Source organism: Caretta caretta, chromosome 11, assembly GCF_965140235.1.
Source record: "Caretta caretta isolate rCarCar2 chromosome 11, rCarCar1.hap1, whole genome shotgun sequence".
Lineage (NCBI taxonomy): Eukaryota > Metazoa > Chordata > Testudines > Cheloniidae > Caretta > Caretta caretta.
The window spans coordinates 50,079,374-50,103,762 of NC_134216.1; the positions used below are offsets into that span (position 1 = coordinate 50,079,374).

The window sequence follows — 24,389 nt, forward strand, 5'->3', positions numbered from 1 at the left end:
TCAAGTTACTAGGCTTTTTTCCGCTTCTGAACAGGGTAGGGTAAGAGTCATGAAATTGGGGGGTTGGATTTGACTGGAAAGTAGAGTTGGGGCACTAGCTTTACATATCATAATGGTCTATCACATATTTGTTCTTCAAAATATTTCTTAACATGTATCTAGAAATAAGACTAATCTTTTTACCTTTATTTCACAATGCCCTAAAGCATGCTAAGTGCTTTACAGCACAAATACAACAAGGGTGAAATCGTGACGCCATCAAAGTCAATGGCAAAGCTCCCATTGACATCAGTGGAGCCAGGATTTCACCCCAGGTCCTTGCCTCAAAGAAACCTTTTCTCGTTTCCCTCATGTCCAAAGTTAGGTGGTAAAAGAGTGTAGGTTGTGGGAGGACAACTTAAATATGAACCTGTGGTTACCTAATTTAGTCCTGAAAGATTAGTATAAAACATGTTTTAGGCAAATAAATCTTACAAACATACTCCTGATATCAGAAATATTCTCTGACTCTCACATAAGGGATGGACTAGTACTCAAAGCCGTATTCAGGCAACAAGACTGAAGAGCAGAACACCCGGAATCTGAATGTTTAACACAGCTGACACTTCTGATGTTACATGAGCTTTAGAAACTCAGATTCTCAGGTGTCCTGTGTTTTATATTCACTCCAAATCATTGATTATAACACTTCTGCAAACCACCCTGAACAGTCCTTTCCAATAGGGTAAGATTGGTTTTAGTATAGTTGAGGCTTGTCAATCAAGACAATGACCTCTATACAGATGTCTTTGTCGACCAGAATACTGCTCATGTACATCTCCTCATTGCAGCAATCTCTTTTGAAAATTTGGTATTCTGGATTAAGTCAGTAGTACAATTTTATAGCATTTTTACAGCAGACTGATAAGTATGCCACGATTACAGAAATCCATGTAGGAGCCCATAAATGATGTAAAGGAGTAAAATTTCTTGTGTAGGAAGAAGGTTTTGAGAATTCTACTGATGGAAAAGCGCTATATAAGAGTTAGATATTACTATCTAGTCAAGGAAAGCAAGATGGCAGCCCCATCTGTGCAGGCTGTATTTTTAAAAGTTCAGTTAAACATAGTTCTTTCAAATCTTGTAGTTCATTTTCATCCACTGGATGTTAGTTAGTTAGCATCTGTCCAACAGATTAAGGAGAAATATGTTTGTAGTCTACTCCAAGATGCTCAGATACCTCTATACATTCACAGTAGCTCTCTTTCAAGGACACTATGCAGTTCGGGCCACAAGTTTAAATTACTTTTTTTTAAACCTATTATAAAAATGTATTTTTATTGCAAACTTTTATTTAAACACTCCCTTGCCGTACAGTAGCTATATTTGCATTGGGTTAGTGTGCAAGATCAAAAAAGCGAAACTGATTGTAAACTGTTTGCTAGTAGAGGTAAAGCTGTATTTAAATTGGAGCTGTAAGCAGAAAAATATACTTTAGCCAGACACAAGTTAATGGGCTCAATTCAGGGGTAAATGGATAAAATTTGGTGGCCTCTGATACAGGCTACAGATGGTCCTTTTTGGCCTTAAATGATGTGAACCTGTGAATTGAAGGAGTATGGTTTCAATGTCCAAGTTGAATGTAATTAAAAAACATAAACTGTAAATGCTGTAAAGTATATTAGATAGTAACATAATTTCAATATGAATAATCATAGGCCCAGATCCTGCAATCCATTCCACGCAGGACTTCTGTGCAGATTGTCAGTGACTTCAGTGGGAACCCGGGTCATGCCACTCAAATTGTAGGATTGGGGTTTAAGCTGGTCTAAGTAAAACAGATGAGAATTTTGTTTTAAATATGGTTTCAAATGTTGATAGTGGAACAAAATCTGCTCTTGTTTACACCCGTGTAAGAGAGCAGAATTTGTCTGTATTTCTGTCTTTGATAAGCTTTATGGTTTCTGGATTCTGCTAAAGGTGTGTCTTGGACACTGCTAGCAATCTTTGTAAGAGTTCTGTAATTAATAGATCTTTCTACGCTAGCTGAAAGATTTCTGCTAGATACAGAATCCTCATTTTGATGTAAAAAGCCTCCGGGGCAAGTGGCAAAGGGAGATGTGCCTCTTCTGTGGTGATCACAATTAATGAATCAGTTTAGGTTCTGAATATTTACAATAGGCTTTCTCATATGCCAGGCAAAGTAGGTAGAGGAAAAGGCCTCACTACTATAATGCGTGTCTCTACTTATGTACTACTGGGCAAACAAGCAGTATTTTAATGTATTTTTAGCTTAGGTAGTGGGCACATTAGGTTCCTGGAACTTAAAGATAAGAATTTCATAGTTGAGAATCATGGTGGCTCAGGAGAATTTTTATTCAGATACATTTTCAGTTGTTAAAATTTCATGTGGGTGTTTCTGGAAATGCTGAATTTGTCACATTGTGTCTGGGAGATTAAAAAGTATGTTTATACTCCAAAAAAACAGGGTAGTCAATGCATTGTAACAATGCAATCTCTTTTAATGTGTGTAATGCTGTAGCTGGTTCCCTGCCATTATCAGGCCAGTATTTCAGACTGCCAAAGCAGAATCATATTTTCTTTTTTTTTTTTTTTAAAGCCCATGGCAGGAACAAGGATGGCATTTTGATTTCTTTAGAGGAGAAATCTATTCAGATACTTTGTAAAGTACATGTGAAGTTTGGTTGCTAATGGATGTAAGTCTGTTACACAACCTTTTGTGATAAAGTCCGTGAGAAAGTTAAACTAAGCATCTTGCCCATAATAGTTATTTCTGTGTTGGAGATTCTCATTTTCTTTCATCCTGTGTCCCTTTAGTCAGCCACTTGCAAACAGATGTTCCTCAGAATTCTGTGTTCCTATATTTCTCTTCCTATGACCTTTTTAAGCAGTCTTCCAAAGCAGGGCCTATAAGAATCCTCAAAATAGTTTATGGGGAGACCCTAGAGCAGGGGTGGCCAACCTGAGCTTGAGAAGGAGCCAGAATTTACCAATGTACATTGCCAAAGAGCCACAGTAATATGTCAGCAGCCTTGCATCAGCTCCACACAACCCGCTCCCAGCGCCTCCAACCCACCGGCTGCCTGCTGCCCTCCCCGGATCTCCTGATCAGCTGTTTCATGGTGTGCAGGAGCCTCCGGGGGCAGGGTTGGGGGGGGAGGAGCGAGGGCATGGCAGGCTCAGGGGAGAGGGCTGGAAGGGGTGGAGTGGGGTCAGGGCCTGTGGCAGAGCCAGGGGTTGAGCAGTGAGCCCCCCCCAGGACATTGGAAAGTTGACGGCTGTAGCTCTAGCCCCAGAGTCGGTGCCTACACAAGGAGCCGCATATTCACTTCTGAAGAGCCGCATGTGGCCACCCCTGGTCTAGAGTCTAGCATAAGAACCAGGGGGCTCTCAATGAAATTAATAGGCAGCAGTTTTAAAACAAACAAAAGGAAGTACTTCTTCACACAACACACAGTTAGGGTTGCCAACTTTCTAATTGCACAAAACTGACGACCCTAGCCCCACCCCTTCCCTGAGGTCCGGCCCTGCCCCCCACTCACTACGTTTCCCCCTCACTTGGTGGCTCACTCTCCCGCACCCTCACTCACTTTCACTGCGCTGGGGCAGGGGGTTGGGATGAGGGCTCTGTCTGGGGTGCAGAGTCTAGGGTGGGGCTGGGGATGAATGGGTTTGGGGTGCAGGAGGGGGCTTTAGGCTGTGGGGGTGGTGCAATGGGGTTCAAGGTGTGGAAGGGGGCTCTGGGCTGGGGCAAGTGTTTGAGATGCAGGGGGGTGAAGGCTCTGTCTGGGGGTGCAGGCTCTGGGGTGGGGCTGGAGATGGGGGATTTGGGGTGCAGGGGGGTCTGGGTTGGGGGGGAACTCAGTGCTGAGGCAGGGGGTTGGGGCTCAGGGTTGGGGTGTGGGCTTACCTCTGGTGGTTCCTGGTCTGCAGCGCAGTGGCGCGGGGGAAGCCAGGCTTCCTGCCTGTCCTGACTCCGTGCTGCACCCCAGAAGCTGCCAGCGGGTCCAGCTCCTAGGTGGATTCACAGCAGGCAGCTCTGCATGTTGCTCTCGCCTGCAGGCACTGCCCCTGCAACTTCCAACAGTGGGGAACCGCGGCCAATGGGACTGCAGAGCTGGTGCTTGGGGCAGAGGCAGCGCACGGCGCCCTGTGGCCCCCCTGCCTAGGAGCCGGACCTGCTGGCTTCTGGGGTGCAGTGCAGTGCAGAGACAGGACAGGTAGGGACTAGTCTGCCTTAGCTCCGCAGCACCGCCAACCAGACTTTTAACCAAGGTCCGCCAAGGTCCCTTTTCAGCTGGGCATTTCAACTGAAAACCGGACACCTGGTCACCTGACACACAGTCAATCTGTGGAATTTGTTGCCAGGGGATGCTGGGAAGGCCAAAAGTAGAGCTGGGTTCAAAAAAGGAATTTGGTAGGTTCATGGAGGATAGGTCCATCAATGGTTATTAGCCAGGATGGGCAGGAATGCAACCCCATTGTCTGAGAACCATATGCTAGGACTGGGGACGGATCACTCTATAATTGCCCTGTTCTGTTCATTCCCTTTGAAGCATCTGGCATTGGCAACTATTGGAAGACAGAATACTGGGCTAGATGAACCATTGGTCTGACCCAGTATGACCGTTTTTATGTTCTTAAGGAAAATCAATTGTCATTTACTGAGGGACTCTTCAATAGAAGATCATATGCAGGGAACTGGAGAAGGCTTGTAATTCCTCCACAGCATATGGTGGGGGGTAGGGAGGGAATGACTTAAGTCTCACATCATGTACATATTTCTCTCTGTTTATTTTGAGTAGTTAACTGAGTGGAACCTCTGCAGCTTTGCAGGGTCATCCATCACTACTTTATTTCTCATATGTTGGATAAATGCTAATTCCTGACTGTTGTTTGGAAATGGCAATGTAAAACAGATTACTCCCAAGAGTATTTGACTGTTTTGTTAATGGAAAACTTAGTATTCTCTCTGTGCATGGGCTAACATTTAATTGAGTGGGTTTCTTCAAAATTCTTCATTTAATTGTTCATATCCAGTGAGAATTCCATTTTATGAAGGTAATATGGAACTTAATTAATGGCTTTCCTGCCTGTGGTATATAACACAGGCAGATTTCAGTCTTAAGTGGTTCTGGGGTCAAAGACATAAGTTTCTCTCTCTCTCACTCTCAAACTCACTAGGAGCTGGAGTCAGTAGAAGCCTTGCCTACATTAGGGTTTTTAGCCACTGATGTAGTTAGACAAGTTTGAAACTCCTTTGCGTAGGAACTGCTTCCTGGTGGTTGTACTAAGGTTGTACAGAGCTGGTCCCAGAAGAAAGCACGCACTACACCCTCCTCAGGGTTGACACAATGGGCGTGCTTCCCCATGAGTTGAAGATTTCTAGATGCTATTGTGCCACCTGGGGCTTTTTAAAAATTGCCGCTCAAACTGCTTTCAGACACTGAAAGGCACTTGTTCTAAAGCAGTCGCTGATCCTCCTAAAAGCCATTCCATGCCTGTGAAGGTCTATATATGGGTGTAAATCAGTGGGGCAGTTATCTCTTCTTTACTTCCTGCAGAATAAGTACTGCAGTTTCTTTGAATGTACAAGCAAGAAGAGAAAGGTCAAAATGAAAATGTGGTCCAAGTTACCTTCATCAGTAGTTTCCAGAATTCTGCATTGATGGTTCTCTCTGAAAAGGCTTTGCTGCTGGGAATTGGTGGTAAGCCCTCAGTAACCCTAGCCTGGGAATGGCCTACTTTTGAAATGCAAAAGAACCAGCAATCCACCCCCCCCACCCCCAAGACAAGCCCACCGCAACCCCAACAACAAGACAACTCTGCAGTCCACCCCCCTTCAACAGCCACTTTCAGTATCTAGAGAGATTGATAACATTGCATGTCTCTCCACTCTCATGTGACTCAAACCCTCTCTCGCACACGTGTGGTGCGCTTGTGTGTTGGTGGGCAGACAGCTGCTAGATTTTCAACAGATTTGATATGTTGTTGCTTAAACCGGGGGAGGGCAAACTGCAGCCCATGGGTCAAATCCAGCCTGTCAGGGCTTTCAGCCCGGCCTGTGGGATGGCCAGCCCCACGGTGCAGCGGGGCTAAGGCAGGCTCCCTGCTTGCACTGGCATCGCACCGCTCCCAGAAGTCGCCAAAACCACATTCCTGCCTCCCCGGGGGGAGGGAGAGGCAAAGGGATCAATGCGCTACCCTCATCTGCAGGCACTGCCCCCCGCAGCTCCCGTTGGCTGGGAACAGGGAACCGCGGCCAAGGGGCGCTTCGGGGGTGGTACCCATAGGCAAGGGTAGTGCGCTGCAGAGCCACCTGCCCCATCCCACCCCCAGGAGCCACTGACGGACATGCTGGCCGCTTTTGGGAGCGGGGCACGGCCAGGGCGGCCAGGGAGCCTGCCTTAGCCTTGCTGCGTGCCGCTGCCATCCTGGAGCCTGCACCCCGAACCCCTGCCCTGAGCCCCCAACCCCCTAGCTCCTTCCCGCACTCCACACCCCCTCCTTCACCCCAACCCCCTGTCCTGAGCCCCTTGCCGCACCCCACACCCCTCCTGCACCTCAGCCTCTTGCCCTGAGCCCCTTCCAACACACCGCACTCCCTCCCGCACCCCAATCCCCTGCCCCAGCCCTACATTCATGGCCCTACATACAATTTCTCCATCCAGATGAGGCCCTCGGGCCAAAAGTTTGCCCACCCCTGGCTTAAGCTGAAGAAGTGGGAACACTGCAGCATCTTCAGTTGGACACAGAAACTTTTAACATGAGGTATGCCAGTGTATTGTGGTGATAATGCAAATCTTTAGACCCATGTGCAAAAACAACCTGGCGGATTAAATTATTTTTCTGGCAACTGGCAAGTCCATAAAAATACCAGCCAGGCCAGTCAAATATCTGCCAGGTGTTAACCCTAGCCCAGGCCCAGTTGCATCTGTCTCTTCTTTTTTCTGCCCCCTTTTTTTTCTCCTTGTCTGTTCCATACTTTTTTCTGTTTTTGTTTCCCTCCCTCTGTTGTTTGGCTTTTGTTTTTATCACACTTCTTCCTCCCCCATGTGTCACGTTCCCCCTCTGGCTCATAAGAGGGCTACGTAATGCTCAAGAGCAATGGTACATGGAGCTGGGTTACGTTTGCTTCCACTGGTTGATCTGGTAAGAGAATCTGCAACCATGTACGGTGAGCTGCAACCATGGAGTCGCTGACTGATTTACTTGCAGCCTCTGGATCTTTGGTCAGTCAGCTTTCACTGCACCCACTGCTGCTCGCCTGCCCCATGCTACGTCCTCTCCCCAGTTCCTGGAAAGGGGAGCAGCAAGGGGAGGGGATAGTAATCAGGTTAATAATCACTGGTCACCCATTTTGAATCCAGATTCTTGTTCCTTTCTCTTTGTACGGCTTAGCTCTTTCAATATCTGGGCACCTCACAAATATGAACAAATGCAGAGACACCCAAAGTTATCTTGAAGGTTTTTCAGTGTGTGAAATGATTTGGTGTCTTCTGTCTAGTACCAAGCAGTCAAGACCACACATCATTAAGCTGTTGCCACACCTAGCACCTAATTGGCATTGGTTAGTAGTCTCAGGACTGAAGAACCATGCAGAGAGAACTACCCTATGGCTTTTGTCTATAGTGCTGTGGGTAGGGAGGGGAAGGGGTAAGGAAGGGATGCATTGTGTTAGAAAACCATGTTAACTTTCGCAGTGTAAAAGATGATTTGCCCTTTGTGTGGACAAAGACAGTCATCTTTAAAATCAATAACTATCAATTGGTTAAATCCTTCCCCCATATTTCTACAAGTGACACTTTCTAATTTAAAACTGGAGATAGCTTGCCCCACCTCCTCCATAAAGGGTATTGTCTTGTTTGCTCTCTACTACAAAGGCTGCAAGAGTCTAAAGTACCAGCCACTAACAAATATCTTCCGTATTTTCTTGTTTATTTCACCATTTTAAACTAATTGCTCTTGACGTTTTAGGGTGAAAGGCAGACAGTTTCTGTTGCATATTAACACTTCCCAAATGTAAAGAAAAGTAAACTACAAGATGCTTCCCTGCATGGCTTCTAAGCATTGTAACGTGCGTCACTTGGCTTTGATTTAATATAGTTATGATGGCATGAAAATTGCATACTGAACATGTGCAGTACAAAGTCTCCTCATGTTCATTGAAACATAGCTATGCTGCCTGTGTGTGCAGGGCTAGAATAAGCATGACTGGTTAAAAGAATTTACATGCTCTGCTGCTAAGGCTTGGAAACTTCTGTGATGGATTGCCGTCTTCCCCTTCCCCAGGGTGCCACCTGATGTACTGAGGTACCACTGAGCCCGCCTGTTGCACCAGCCTGGGCTCCCTCCCTCTGTCCTGCTGAGCCAGGCCCTCACGCCTCTTCTAGCACACACACAGGTAGGGACATGCCCAGCTGCAGAAAGACACAGTCGCTGAAATCAGCTCTGCATGGGAAGACTCAGCTAGGGGATTGCCCAGCACTCAAGTGCACTCCTCCCTCTCTGGGATGCAAACCCAAAATTGTATTGTGTTGTGCTGCACAGAAAACTGTACAGCGTAAGTTCATGAAATTCCCTCCTTCTCTCAATGTGGAGGAAGATATGCACAGCTTTTTGCCCCCAGATATGAATTTTACAAACTGGCTTAGAGAAACAAAAATAAGTTTATTAACTACGAAGGATGGATTTTAAGTGGATTATAAAGGATAGCAAACAGATCAGAGTAGATTACTTTAGTAAATAAACAAAATCCGCAAACTGAGTTTAACACTCTAGATAGGTAGGATGTAAATTAGCAAATTCTCACCCTGAGTGATAAACAGGCTGGCAGATTCTTAAGGCACAAGTTGTCATGGCTTTCATACACAGGCTAAAGATCCTTCTAGCTTGGGACTTCCCCCAGTTCAGTCCTTGTCCCTCAGGTGTTTCCAGGTGTGTTGTTGCAGGGAGAGTGAGGACCCCTCGTGATGTCATTGGCCCCCTTTTTCATCTTCTTCTCACTTGCTGGAAAGCTCTTTTGCTGTGACCTGGATCAAACACTTCCCATGGTGTAGTGCTATCTCGGAGAGGTTTTTATTGTACGTAGTTCCTGGGGTAATCCTTGGGCTTGTGTGCATTTCGTCAAGCTATTAACGTTCTTTGGCCTTCTTACTGTTGTATCTGAAAGGCTGATTATGGGTGCTTTCCACCTCACGTGTTTCAGTTACACATACATAGCCAGACGTCATTTCACATATGATGCTAACACATACAATCCAACGAGATATTAATGTCTAGCACGGTGGTTTTCAAACGTATGTACTGGTGACCCTTTTCACATAGCAAGCCTCTGAGCGCGACCCCCCCTTATAAATTAAAAACACTTTTTAATATATTTAACACCGTTATAAATGCTGGAGGCAAAGCGGGATTTCAGGGTGGAGGCTGACAGCTCACGACCCCCCACATAATAACCTTGCAACCCCCTGAGAGGTCCCGACCCCCAGTTTGAGAACCCCTGGTCTAGCAGATCAAGACTTCTGAATGATACCTCACAAGACTTACTTTGTACAAAACACAACCTAATTATATGACAGTGGTGAATATTGGGATGTCATGGTGTCACAACACCACCAGTTAAATGCTTCAAAATTCTTTTCCTTTTAAAAAATACATTGGACGTTCAGTGCAAAAAATACTTGTTTTAGGGTAAATGCAAAATATCTTGTGTTAACACAGTGTTAAGGTTTCAAAATGAAATGTCAGGTAGTGCATGTTGTTTTTGTAACTTTAACTTGACTATGTTGCAGATCTGTTGATGAGTGTACTGTATAAGTGCTAAGTAATTTTTCCATTTCTGTTTATCATATTCACTGAGTAGCTTAATATAGCACTGTCAAAGTGTGTTAACACTGGAAATTTTAATTTTTTGAGTTTCCTGACTTCTTAGTACTTTAACAATGTAAATATAACATAACACTAGCGCAGTTCCTTTGAACTGAATTACTTCTTAAAACTATCTCGAGTTTTCTTTCTGTGTTCAAATACGTTTCAGCATTTGTTACGAAGCTCTAAGTGGGTGTTCAGTGATTCTTCAATACAAACACTGTGGTGAAATCTACTCCCAGAACAATATACACTGTATAATTGCAAAGAGCTCACGTAGTAGTAATTTCTCTTCCTTTGAAGATACTGAGAGTTATTGGTTTCCCAACCAAATTGCTATAAACAAAACTTGTAGAGCATGTTGGGAAAACCTTGTCTACCTTCACCCTCACAACCTATCTGTGAAAACATAACTTGTGTTTTAAACTCTAGCTTTAACAATTTGATTTTTGGGATTCAGATGGGAAAACTATCATCCTTATAACAAATACAGTTTCTTTTTTCATTTCTCTCCTTCCTTCCCCACCAAATTTTGTGTAGAGGTCCTTTAATGTAGAAGGTGATACTCTGGGTTTTGCATCTGATTTCCTGCCCTTGCTGGGTGGCAGCCAGATCTGGTAATTTGTTCATAGTGAAAATCTGCACAGGCATTGAACTGTAGCTAAATTTTACCACACCACCCTCTCTCTTTTCCTTCTGAAACCAAATTATATAAAACTTGCTAAAAGGTATGATTCAGACTATGGGCTGTGCATAGGGTTGCAAACTTTCTACTCGCACAAAACCAAACACCGTTGCCTTGCCCTGCCCATCCTGCTCCAAGGCCCCGCCTCTTCTCCGGGGCCCCGTCCATTCCATCCCTTTGTCGCTCGCTCTCACCACCCTACCTCACTTGCTCATTTCACCGGGCTGGCTCAGGGGGTTGGGGGGGTGGAAGGGGATGAGGGCTCTGGGGTGGGGATGAGAGATTCAGGGTGCAAGAGGGGGCTTCGGGCTGGGGATGAGGGGTTTGGAGTGTGGGAGGGGCTCCGAGCTGGGGCAAGGGCTTAGGGTGCGTGGGGGTGTGAGGGCTCCAGCTGGGGGTGCAGACTCTGGGGTGGGGCTGGGAATGAGAGGTTCGGAAGGGGGTCAGGGGTGCAGGCTCTGGGCGGTGCTTACCTCAAGCAGCTCCCAGAAGCAGTGGCATGTCCCCCCTATGGCTCCTAAGCAGAGGCATGGCCACGCGGCTCTGCGCACTGACCCATCTGCAGGCGCTGCCCTGCAGCTCCCATTGGCCGCAGTTCTCAGCCAATGAGAGCTGCGGAACCGGCGCTTGGGGAGGGGGCAGTATGTGGAGCCCTCGGGCTGCCCTTATGCGTAGTAGCCGGAGGAGGAACATGCCGGTGCTTCCGGGAGCTGTGCAGAGTCACGGCAGGTAGGGAGCCTGCCTTAGCCATGCTGCGCCGCCAACTGGACTTTTAATGGTCCAGTCAGTGGTGCCGACCAGAGTTGCCGGCATTCTGGTTGAAACCTGGACACCTGGCAACCCTAACTGCGCACCTACATGGAGCTTTTTCTGAAAATCTCTGATTCCTAGTTTACATCTCCACTACACACCCACTAGCAGTGGCGTACAAGGCACATTAAGATTTTTTTGTTACCAGTGATGTAGTGAATGTCAGGGTGCGTAACCTTTACTGGCTTTATGCAGTCTAGATAAATGCCTCCATTCTTTTGCCATAGGATTTTGGGGGAGTGGATCACTAAAAGCTATGAAATTTTGTTCTGGGCACACACACACTTTCAAGGACCTACATGACCAGTTGGAGTCATCAGATTGTACACATGTGAGCAATATGTAGAAAATGAACGTGAACCAAAAGATTCTGTTATGTGCTTGCTTCCAAAAAGGAAATTTATATTCTTCTTCCTTTAAAGTCTCTTGCAATTCTCTTGAGTATCACGCCTGCAAGATTGAAATTAACTCTTCCTTTTTCAAAAATGTTTAGGGCATTGTTTGGAATCCCATAAGCTTTTGAAAAGAATAGTAAAAAGTTTTAAGTTTGCAATGACAAACTTTCTTGTTAAAGTTCCAACGCAGTGTACTTGTGAGCTCTTGAATTGCGTATTAGATTGGGAAAACGTGACTGTTACGTTTCAAAATGCCTCTGTGTACAGCCCTGTGCAGTCAGGTCCATAACATGTATTTTTGAGTCCCTGCTTCAAGAGATTCCTTGCTAATTCACATACTGAGTTATCTGACAAAATACAGAAAGTTCCATTAAACTATTTTAAAGTAAAATATGCTCTTAAAACAACTTTGAAATTCCATGCTAATGAGTTACAGATTTCTTTGGCAAATTCCATTTTAGCACAGAAAGTGCTGGCTCCCCAGTGATAAACTGTGTCCCTACCTCTTTATTTTTGTATATTACACGCACACACACACAATTTTAACCACCAATTGTGACTCACTGTTAGTCTGGCTTTTTCCTGGCAATGAGGATTTCTTCAGAACTCTCTGCCTTTTCTGTATCACTTCCTGCAATCGGGAACGGGGAAAAACATCTACAAAAAATTACCAAGCTTCAAGTCTGGGGTTTTCATGTACTGGTTGAAATGTTTGAGTCCCTTCCAGTTTTTTCCTGATTGCTCCAGGGAAAAAAAGTTAGGTAGGCTAAGTCTGACCGGGTACAGTTTGGCACTTTCCCAGTTAGCTGTATTCTTCCACTGCCCACATTTAGTCTACCACAGTCTTTATGAAGGAGTTGTCCTGAATTCATTTTGGCTGAAATTTGTTTGAGATAGATTGTTTTGATCCATGCTAAAAGAGAAATAAGGTTTTCAAAGGGAAATAATAATAATTAATAAATACTAGTCCCCTCTTACCCCCTCTTACATTTCCCAGCTTCCTTCCATACTGAGGTGGGGGTGATTCTAGACAATAAAAGGCTTTGTTTGGAAGGCCCAGTCTGGCCTGGCTCTGTCTGTGACCTATTTAGTTTTAGGAGGGCGTATTAGCTGCGTTGTGCAGCTTCATCCTTTCAGTGTTCCACAGTTTAGGAACTTCTGATAGAGAGCTAAGGGCAGAACTAGCATGTTGTGAACTTGAACAAAACTCCTGAAGGCAAATTTATGTATACTGAGGAGGAAATAGTGGGGAACTCCTGCTTTTCCCTAGAGCAGGATAAAGAAGGGAAGCTGGGATGATAATATAGCTGTTGTATAGCACTTTTCATCAGTGGATCTGAGGACTAGGGAAGTTGGTATCTTTGGAAATTATCCACTTTTAGCAAGATATTGGTTTTTAAATGTGTAGGACTAGCCCACACTAGAAGTGCTACATTGGTGCAGCTGCGCTGTTGTAACACACTTGGTGAAAATGCAGTATGCCGTGAATAATGTAAAATTATAGCAAAGTAAGTGGTAGTGTAGATCTGGCCACTGACATGGGCAGAGATTTAACCTGGTAATCTCAAAAACAAACCAATCACCTGTGTGAAGGTTATTTTCCCATTTGTAATGAGAGGGATCGATTCTAATCTTGCTAACTCCTCCTTTACGCTCCTGTAGCTCTGTTGAAACCCAATGGTCATCTCTGTGATTTACCTTGGAGTAAGTGAAATCTGAATCAGGCTCAGGGTAATTCCAGTGACTACAGCGCAGGGAGAGGTGTTACATGTGTAAAACCTTACCAATGTGCTGTCAGTTCCCAACGCTGGAGAAATCACTCATTGTGTGTGTGTGTTTGTGATTAGGTAGATTTCTGCCAGAATACTGTTTCACTGGGTGTAGTTAGGTCATGATTTAAGGACTAGCTGGAACACACAGCTTCTTGCTTACATCAGATGAGGTGGCGGTGGTGAATTCTGTTGCTCCAACAGAGCCTGGAGGAAGTAACAGGATTCTCTTCCCCAATGAGAGGTAAGCAGGAGCTTTGTGTTCCCGTTTATCACTGGGTCATTATCCAAACAGCCTTGCTAAACAAGTGATATTCATGCAGGAGTCAGTCCCTTCACAGCATGGGATTTTTAAATGATGATTAACATTTGCCCTCTTGGCTCACAATCCCCCGCATTGAAACCTTTATTCAGATTTTAAGTGGAAGATGTCCAGCTTCAAACCATCTACAATACTGCTTTCTGAGAAGAGCATGCCTGTATATTTTATAAGGTTGCCTTTTTTTCGCTAGCTGCATTAAGTTTCCATTTATTAAAACTCATTTTAACTGCACCAGTCCTGATTTTACTGAAGAGACTTTAATCTATTCTGTAAATTAGGTCAGACTTTAAATTTTACAGCTTTTTAAGTATTCATAGTCTGGGCCAAATGTCACCAGTTCAGTGCCTCTTGTCTTGACTCATACGATTACCTCAATTCAGACTCTCACTTCGAGAGGGGGACAGTGTTTACAATCCGATCTTCTCATTACCATGCAGTTTTCATGAGTTCCTGCTTCCAAGCATGTCAAGGTTTGCATAGCACAACTTGCAGGTCACTTAACAGTAACTTCACCATTGTTTATATAGCAAATAGCATTTATATTGAATGAAGGAGGCATAGACTGTAGCAGACTGGTGGGCAAAAATATGTCAGAAATAAACCTCCCCCTCCTTGAATCTCTCTGCCTTCTTTGACAGAGAGTGGTTAATCTCCTCCTCTTCGTGCCATTTTTCTCCATCCCAACTTCCAGATTTAAATTTAAGTCCTATTTAATATAATAATGTCAATGTCCCATTTCTCCAACAGCAAAAAATACACCCACAAAACTAATCATTAAAGGATACCAAGTTTGTTCTTGAGCAGGAGGCTTGAATATAATAGAACTGGAATGTATCAAGGAATAATTGTGTTAGGACCAGTTAGGTGAAGGCACTTTTTGTTTGGAGTAGTTGCCTGCTCTGACTAGGAAGAGGAAAAAGTCCTAGGGGTGAGATTTCAAGGGGCTGGGCACTACTGAGTTGGCACATTAGGTCTTTTTCCCTAATGGAAAGATACATAAGATCATGATAAGTAGGATGGTGGAACAGATACACAAAGGAAAAGCCCCAACATAAATCAGGCATTTATACGTTCATTTTTATTTGTGACATGTACCCCATGATTAGGGCCCTTCGTTTTCAGTTTTTATTTTATTTAATGTTTCTGGGGAGTTTCACTACAGCAACAAAAACAGGTGAAAATAGGTGCAAAATTATTTTTTCTGGGTAAATACCAGGGTTTATTGTGGTGGACAGAAGTACCGGGGGGGGGGGAGGGGGATTCAATAGGTTAATGCTTTGATGAAAGGAATTCAATGTGGTTTGCTGCAGAACTAAAACTGAACTCAAAACACAATACTACCCCTGAGTTTAAGAAAACAATATATTTCTAATCCCCAAATAAAACTTTTCATCTGAATAAACAGTTTGCTGTTGTAGACTTAGAACTATTAGCCTATAAATATTTACATTTAACAATTGGCCACACCATTTGCACTGCATACACTCAACTTTCATCCTTTTCTCCTGATTTTTTAAAAACCTTTGAATACTTCCTTGTGTTTTGAAACGTATTCTGATACAGATTTTTGTTTTCTTCCCATTTTAGTGTATCAAATCTTTAAACCATTATCTGCTAACATCTTGAAATGTGTACATGGTGGATGTGTGATTCATCAGTACATTCAGATGTGCACGCACTTCAGTCCTTGAGTGCATGCCTGTTTGTATGTATGTATCTTCTAGATCAGAGGTTCTTAACCTTTACTGCAGCCTGCACTCCTTTGGTTCTCAAAATATATTCTCGCACCCCTTATCAAAAATCGTTGAAGTAGGTCAGTTCTTTAAACCTAGATATATTTTTGTTTGTATATTACAGTAATCATTTTAAAAATGTTTCATCAAACCTATGTATTTATTAACATACAAAGTAGTTGTACTTACGTGCCTGTGTTTAATTTGTGTTTTCCATGATTTACCTTCTAAAAGAATCTGGCATGTCTCTTACCCACCAACTGTGTCCCTTGTAATGGATGCATTTTAATTTGGCAAGGGGACTTGTAGATGTAGTTTAAAAAATTAACAAATCTGTCTGAGCAAAAGATGTACCTCCTAGGTGTGTGTTCAAATACCCATTTAAAAATTGGACGCAGTGTTTTAAAGGCATTGTGAGGTAGTGCGTCAGTGCAACAGTGCCCCCTCTGGCCATTTATGGCACAGCCCCTGGGCTCACCCAACCGAGGGGAGCTGTCCATCTAATTCTGGTGCGCGGGAGTCTGAAAAGCCTTTCTCCAGTTCCAGGTCCACCGGGGGTTGATAGGGGAACCCAGGACTGCCCACTCCACTGGGTTCCAGTTCAAGGCCCTCAAGTTAGATAAGGAAAATCAGGGTTCTTCTGACTCTGACAGTGCCCACAGCTGCTTCCCCTGGATCTCTGCAGGCTCTCCAGCCTGTCCATCAGTTCATCCCCTCCTGAGCTGTTGTTTCTGGGCAGCTCTTTAGTAGTTCCTTTCTCTAACCTGCTCGCTACTCTGGTAGCCACCCACCCCTCTGTTTCCCAGCCTTCCAGCTGCTGCAAGACTTCCGATCAGCCTTGGCCAGCAGTGCCTTTATTAACTCTTTGGTTGCTGGCCCAGTGTGGGGTACATACACAGGTTTTCATTAGGCAGCCTTGAGAAGCTACAAAAGAGTTAAAATAAAAGAACAATGAACGCTGCTGTAGAAACTGTTAGAGCAGGAAGGTTAACTATGTTATCCACCTGTGTTGGTTTTGACCTAAGAAGCCCTGCATGGTTAGACCCTGGCTATTTTAGGATATGTCTACACTGCAAAAAAGATTTGCAGCAGAGGGTCTCACAGCCCAGATCAGCTGATTCGGGCTCCCACTATGGAGCTAAAAATAGCAGTGTGGACATTCGGGCTGGATTGCAGGCTCTGAAACTGAGTGAGGGAGAAGGAGAGGGTCTCAGAGCCTGGATTCAACTGAAGTCTGAATGGCTACACTGCTATTTTTAGCCCCGTAGCACGAGCCCAAATCAGTTGACCTAGGCTGAGACATGCTGTCACAGGAGTCTGTTTGCAGTGTAGACGGTACCCTCAAAGGCACCTCACTCCTTGTTGGTACCATTGCAGTTGACCTAATGAGCTTGTCTTCAATGCCTTTAAAAAAAAAAAAGCAGCTGATTTTTTACTGAGGGGTAACTAATGGGCGTGGGCTATCCTGTGGTAAAGACATAGTGAAGACGAGGCCCCCTCTCCCCCCCCCCTTTTTTTTTTTTTAAACTGTGAGGTAAATTTGCTGCTGTCAGTCTGCGGGGGAGTGGGGAGGAGGCAGTAGGGCTGACCTCAGTGTGTTTACTTCAAGGTCAATCTAAGTGTCTTGTCTTCACTGGGTTATTACCTCAGGATACCTTATGCGCATTAGCTACCTCAAGGTAAAAAACACAGCTCTTTTAGCCGTGAAGACAAGCCCAATGGCTTTGGATTTAAACAGGAGAGGATCTGGTGGCATGGTGTTTTCTGTGTGGAACTCTGGTCAGTTGGCAGTGGAGCATGCTGCAAGGCCTACTTAGATGATATTTTTCCTGAGGGGATTTTTTGGTTGGGATTAAAGTTGCATTTTACTTTGCAAGAGAAGGGGACGGGTCAGGTCTGCACTGGATTTTCATTTTGTAGTTATTTTATTTGTACTGCAGAGAAACCAAATTGTCCATTGTGCTAGGTGCTGTACAGATTCATAGTAGGGGAGAGAATCTGCCCCAAAGAGCTTACAATTTAAGTTTAAAACAAGACAAGATGATGCAACAAACAAAATGGAGAGAATGGGCAGGGGTTAACAGTGAAAGTGTTGCCAACTCTTTTCTTTAGTCACAAGTCTCCTGGTATTTGGTATTAAAGCCCCAGCTAGTACAGTCAATTGATGGTTACGTGAAAATCTCAGCTTCCATTTAAAAAATTTCTAGCTGGTGGACAAAAGCATAACAAAATTGAACTCTGAGGCCCCCAAACCAGAAAGCAAATAAAAAGAAGCCCCAATTAATTATTTTTCAAACCTTATGATTTTTAAGACAATATCATGATTTTTGAGGACCTGACCAATTTTATTTATTTATTTGCTTGGGGTCGGCAACATTATGGTTATGGAGACATGCTCACTGAGATGGTTTTACAGTAATTTAAAAATGTATTAAGATATGAATCAGTTTGTAAAGTTGTTGATTTAAAATATCAGCTTGGAAAAGAGGAGACTAAGGAGGGATATGATAGAGGTATATAAAATCATGAGTGGTGTGGAGAAAGTGAATAAGGAAAAGTTATTTACTTGTTCCCATAATATGAGAACTAGGGGCCACCAGATGAAATTAATGGGCAGCAGGTTTAAAACAAATAAAAGGAAGTTCTTCTTCACTCAGCGCACAGTCAACCTGTGGAACTCCTTGCCTGAAGAGGTTGTGAAGGCTAGGACTATAACAGGGTTTAAAAGAGAACTGGATAAATTCATGGAGGTTGAGTCTATTAATGGCTGTTAGCCAGGATGGGTAAGGAATGGTGTCCCTAGCCTCTGTTTGTCAGAGGGTGGAGATGGATGGCAGGAGAGAGATCACTAGATCATTACCTGTTAGGTTCACTCCCTCTGGAGCACCTGGCATTGGCCACTGTCAGTAGACAAGATACTGGGCTGGATGGACCTTTGGTCTGACCTGTATGGCCATTCTTATATTCTTATAGTATCTAGATGTAATTTTCTTATCTTTGGTTTATTTCAAAAAATTGTCCACCAAAATGTCTTACATTGGTTTTAGCGTGTGAACTCTTGTACCCAAAAAGAATAGGAGTACTTGTGGCACCTTAGAGACTAACAATTATTTATGCTCAGATAAATGTGTTAGTCTCTAGTCTCTAAGGTGCCACAAGTACAAGGAAACCTTTTGTAGTGATAATCACTATCCTTGATTATCACTACAAAAGGTTCCTCTCCTCCCCCCCCCCCCCCCAATAGCTCACCTTAAGTGATCACTCTCGTTACAGTGTGTATGGTAATACCCATTGTTTCATGTTCTCTGTGTAAATAAATCTCCCCATTGTATTTTCCACTGAATGCATCCGATGAAGTGACCTGTAGCTCATGAAAGCTTATGCTCAAATAAATTTGTTAGTCTCTAAGGTGCCACAAGTCCTCCTTTTCTTTTATTGATTATCAGTATTGCACACTTAGGACTCTAGCCTGGCAGTCACTGAAAGTAAATTAGGCCTAACCAATACACTCATGAAACATTAACTTTTGGCACAATCTACAAAAAGCTGCTAGGGAGAAGCTGTTGCAGTGTATATAGTTCTCACTTGTTGATACATGTAGGTGAGATGTTTTTGCCTTGCTTGAGAGAAGAGCCAGTTGTTTTTTCTCTCTTTGTCCAAACCCTGCTTATGCAATATGATTACTTTGTTTAGTAACTGAGCTTCTTTGTAAGGCTTAGTTACAAAATTTTAATCTCTCATGTCAAACATTTGTGCATTAATACTGTATGTTAAACACTTCTGAGCATGTGCGTGCAGAAGAACAAAAGGTATCATTTTCTGTGTTTGTAGAATGTACCCAAACAACTATGCCTAAATCTCTCGTCCCACCCCAACAGCGAGTTGCCAGACTCCCTAGACTATGTCTACACTACACAGCTTTTAGTGACACGGCTGTGTCGCTACAGCCATGCCGCTAAGTCATGCAGTGTAGCCGCTGTTTGTCGGCTCTCCTGCTGACAAAAAATCTTCCACCCCCAACAAGCATCGTTTGCATTTGCATTGTCGGCAGGAGAGCGCTCCTGCTGACAACGCACTGTTCACGCTGGCACTTGTCGTTGCAAAACTTTTTTGTCTTTCAGGGTTTTGTTGTTTTTAACGCCTCTGAAAGACCAAAGTTTTGTCGTTCAATTGCCAGTGTAGACATAGCCTTATACAAGGTGGGTACCTTTCTAGAAGTTTAGAGTGGAATTTTTCAAAAGCACTCGGTGCTTGATTTCAGTGGGAGCACAGTCATGCAGGATGCTTTAGAAAATTCAACTGTTAACCTACAACTCAGTTAAGTCAAGTCCTAGATATATTGCAGACTCCAATTTTCGTCAGCATAGGGAAAGCTTTAATTAGGGAAACTAATTTTTTTTTCTTTTTCTTTTTTTTTTAATCCTACCTCATTCTCTACCTTTTTAATACTGTTATGGCAAAAAGTGCTTAATGGTTGCATAATCACTGAGATGGAAGCACCTGGGATAAAACTCCCCATAAAAAGAGTTAGAGGGCATACAGTAATCACAACCCAACACATCATTAAGGGTATTGTTATTGTGTGGGTTAAAACATTCTCCTTTGTCTGACACTTGAAGCATTGAGGTTCCAACTTCCTTGGTACTACAGAGCCCCAGGTTCACTTTTCCAGGTCATGAAGCCTTGGTGAGCAGCCTGGGATTAGGAGTTCCCCAGGTGTAAAATTGAAGGGATTAGCCTGTAAAGAGAGAGACTTGCGGGGACCCCTCAGAGACTAGACAGATGTTTCTGGAGTCAGGGCAAAAAGTGCCTTCCCTGAGGATTCTGGAAGAAGGGGGTTTGCCTCTGTGCTGTGTTACCAAACCTGTTGAAAGATTACAGGACTTGTGTACATACTGTAAATAATCAAATCGCATTCAGAAGATACCTGACTCCAAATTACAGATTTCTGCTCCAGACAGAAATTGACCAAATTCTGCTACTGCTGGGTGGTAATATAAATCTACAGGCTGCTGATCGTGGAGTAGGGTGACCAGATGTCCCGATTTTATAGGGACAGTCCCGATATTTGGGGATTTTTCTTATATAGGCTCCTATTACCTACTTATATACCCACCCCCTGTCCCGATTTTTCACACTTGCTATATGGTCACCCTATGGTGGAGAGATGTTCACTTTTACTGGCCACTGAAGTATTAAATAGGAATATGGTGAGAGAGCAGAAGGGACTGAAATGTCTTTTTTTATTGGCCTCTTTATGCTATTGAAATTAGAAAAATAAAATACTTTTCTCTTTGAAAACTTGTCTTGGTTTCTGTGTTGTTCTGGATGAAGATCAGACTAAGGGTTATCCAGCCACCTGTTTGTTTTTAGCTGCCTGCGGAGACTGGAGTCTGCTTTGTTTTCCTTTCCGCAGGATTTCCCCATCAGGAAGTAATAGCATGCCTATGGACACAGATTTCCTTACAAGGTGTATCATGTACAAGGAAGTTTTGATTCAAGTAGTCACAATTATTGAGTAACAGAGCTGCTGATTCACAAGAAAGGGTATTTTTTGCAGCATGTGGGACTGATGTATCAACTAGTCAGCTTGCTGATACTTTAAACTCAGACATAGCAAAATATCAGTAATTTTCATGTCTTGTCTATACAAGGAAGCTATTGAAAAATAAGCTAGGGTGTGGATTTAAACTGCAGTAACTATTCTTCACTACCTCCCTGTACGGACTCTCGTTTTTGTACTAAAAGTGCCTCTAGGTTAATCCATTTTCAGGCTATTCCAGGCTATTTCCCCTCTGTAGACAAGCCCTTAGTTATCTCCCACTCTGAGTGCTGTACCCTAGGGGTTTGATTATCTTCTCACTGAAATGGCAAAATTTCCATTGCTCTCAATGGGAGAAGGATCAGGACTGAGTATGTTAGATGATTTTTACATTTACACTTACACAAGAAACCATTCAAGTTAACTTACTCCTCCCAAGCTTCCACCACAACAGTTAACTTTTAGGGCATGTATACATGGGCGTACTCAGGAAAGTGAAGGGGAATTAACTTAAAGTATGGAGTCAATGCACATATGCCCTTAGGAATGTGCAAGTTAGCCATAACTGTCTTATTCAACTTACTTACGTTTTAACTCCTTGGTTACTGTAGACAGCAAAACTTTACTCCTGCTTTGTGACTGATCATATCAGTTGGTATATTTTTTGAATCTTTACTTGATTTGATAACATTCAGAGTGGAAATTGCAACATTTGTGTTCTTACAGTAATTCAGCATTCTGCCTATGCTTCTTACATGTTTGGTAAATAGTCATGTATCCCATAAATATATAAGCACATCAGAAAAAAATTACTTCTTTCAAAGCTATTTCTGCCCTCAAATATTATTGGTTTTGGCTTGCTTTTTATCTCTGTTTGTATTCGTATTGTTTCTCTAAAGATCACTTGGCGCTCATGAAATAATGCTGTGTTTTTAATTTTCTTTGCAGGCGATAGAAATTTTGCACCTAATGATCCACTGGAATTTAAGTCTCATCAGTGGTTTGGAGCATCCGTGAGGTCTAAAAATGATAAAATTCTGGTAAGTCTTGCTTGCTTGCTTTTGGACACTTCTACAGGAAAAAACTGCAATGGAAGGACTGTGACAATTCAGAATTAAGCATAGCCTTGCCATCCAACTTGAGTTTCTCATTAGGAGTTTATTGGCTGGCTTTTCTTCTTGTGCTAGGGAAAGTCTAGTATAATTCATGGCTAGTGGACATTGAAGTTATTTCTGAAAAATTCCTCTAAAGCCCTTCCCAACAGACTTTTATGAGAGTTGTAAACAGCCTTCTATCAACGAATGCACATTTCTAAAATACAAGTGGACTATTCCTCGTCTAAGGTTGTTACAACTGCCCATTGTGTAGGTAATGTGCTTTATTTTTACTAAAAGCAGTGCTTTTGGGTCATTTTTCCTTGGGCATGCAGTAGAACAGTGGTGCAAAGATCCATCCAACCTGCTCAGGCATTCTGAAAGAGATCTGTTTTATAGACTGTCATGTCTTTTCCTCAGGCCTGTGCTCCCTTGTATCACTGGAGAACTGAAGCGAAACAGGAGAGAGAGCCTGTAGGAACTTGTTACCTTCATGATGGATCTAAGGCTGTTGAATATGCTCCCTGCAGATCGAGTATGTATAGAAGGTTTTGTTGTTTAACTTAGTAATTTCAGTTTCATTTCTGTTACATCAATTTTATGTATATTTGTAAGGGGAGTAAGAAGAGAATCTGTTTTGTGCCTTTCCTTTTTTTCCATGGTCAGGTTGGCATTTATCCTTCTGGCAACTGGGGAGGAGCCTGACCCAGAGCTCCAAGTCTGGGCACTTCTGACCTTTCGAGGTGTTCAGGATTTGCATTTAAATTTCACAGATGTCGGGTCCCCCCCCAACCCCCCCCATTCCCTACAGTGGATCAAACTAAGACCATGGATCCAAATGTCCCAGAACTTTGAAAAATCCAGAATTTCACAGTTCATTGATAATTGGTGTGGCATTCAAAATGAGCCCACTTTCCTTCTGAGATGTGGATGTTGCTCTATTGCAACCTCCAAGGCATGAATTTCTGATTCTGGAATTATTAATATAATATTAATGCTCCAATTGATACTCCTTTTTAACTGTTTGAAATGTGCCATGGCAGATTAAAGTTTCTGCCAGTAAACTACTGAAGAAGAGAAATAACTAGGATACTGCAACATATTATGAGTACAAAGTGCCCTGCATAGAACAGTCCCACTTCTGTGCAGCTTAGCTGTGTCAAATAACAGCAACTAAAAGTAGCAGTAAATTTAGGGTAACATTTTCAAAAGTGGTCTCTGATTTTTGGTGCCTTCATGTTTTTTGTACTCCATTTCAGATATCGTGAGCCTATTTGTTTGAAAGTGTTGAGCACCCACAAACCCTGGTCATATCAGTAGGGCCTGCGGTGGCTCACACCTCTGAAATCAGACCCAAGGTGTCTCAACTTGAGCACTCAGAATAAGAGATTACTTTTTAAATTTGTTACCATATTTCTTTAACCTACTTTTGAATCACAAAACGGACTGACAGGTTTCAGAGTAACAGCCGTGTTAGTCTGTATTCGCAAAAAGAAAAGGAGTACTTGTGGCACTTTAGAGACTAACCAATTTATTTGAGCATAAGCTTTCGTGAGCTACAGCTCACTTCATCGGATGCATACTGTGGAAAGTGTAGAAGATCTTATTTTATACACACAAAGCATGAGAAGTTCTGCAGAACAGCAGGGAGTGCATTCCATAGTCATCCAACATAAAAGGAGCATAAACGACTATGTCTTAAACTTAACGAATATTCAACTAGTCACACTGTTATAAATAAGGGCCTGTCACATTTCTGCCCTAAAGCTGTATATTCAGGGGATTAACTCAGTCATAAAAACTCTCTCTAGGCTAAATCCTAGCATGGGAACTGTCAGCCCTGGAATGCTTTTTCTTCTTCTTCAGACAACCCTTGAAATATATTATAGTTATATAGCTTTCTGGTTTTTTTGCATAGAAAGAGAAAAATACATTCCTTTTTCCAGATACTTTACATCTATTTTTCCCAAAGACCTTTGGAATTTAACTCAGCAGGAATATGGAGTTACCATTTACTTCTATTCGGCTAGGCCTAGAACTAATCCTAAAGTTATTTGATTATGAGTTGAAGAACAGGAAGAAATATCTGCTTTGCCATATTAGAACAAACTATTGAAGCACCTAACTTGGTATCTGACCTCTGGCTTTTGACCACTGCTTCAGAGAATG

General features: G+C 43.0%; 1 protein-coding gene across 1 annotated transcript in view; it reads left to right on the forward strand.

The window, feature by feature from the left end:
- ITGAV (integrin subunit alpha V) overlaps positions 1-24,389 on the forward strand; it is an 86,649-nt gene that overhangs the window by 14,240 nt on the left and 48,020 nt on the right. Inside the window, exons 3-4 of the mRNA XM_048869332.2 lie at positions 22,075-22,166; positions 22,641-22,755. Coding sequence (XP_048725289.1) covers positions 22,075-22,166; positions 22,641-22,755 — 207 coding nt within the window. The remainder of the gene's footprint in view (positions 1-22,074; positions 22,167-22,640; positions 22,756-24,389) is intronic.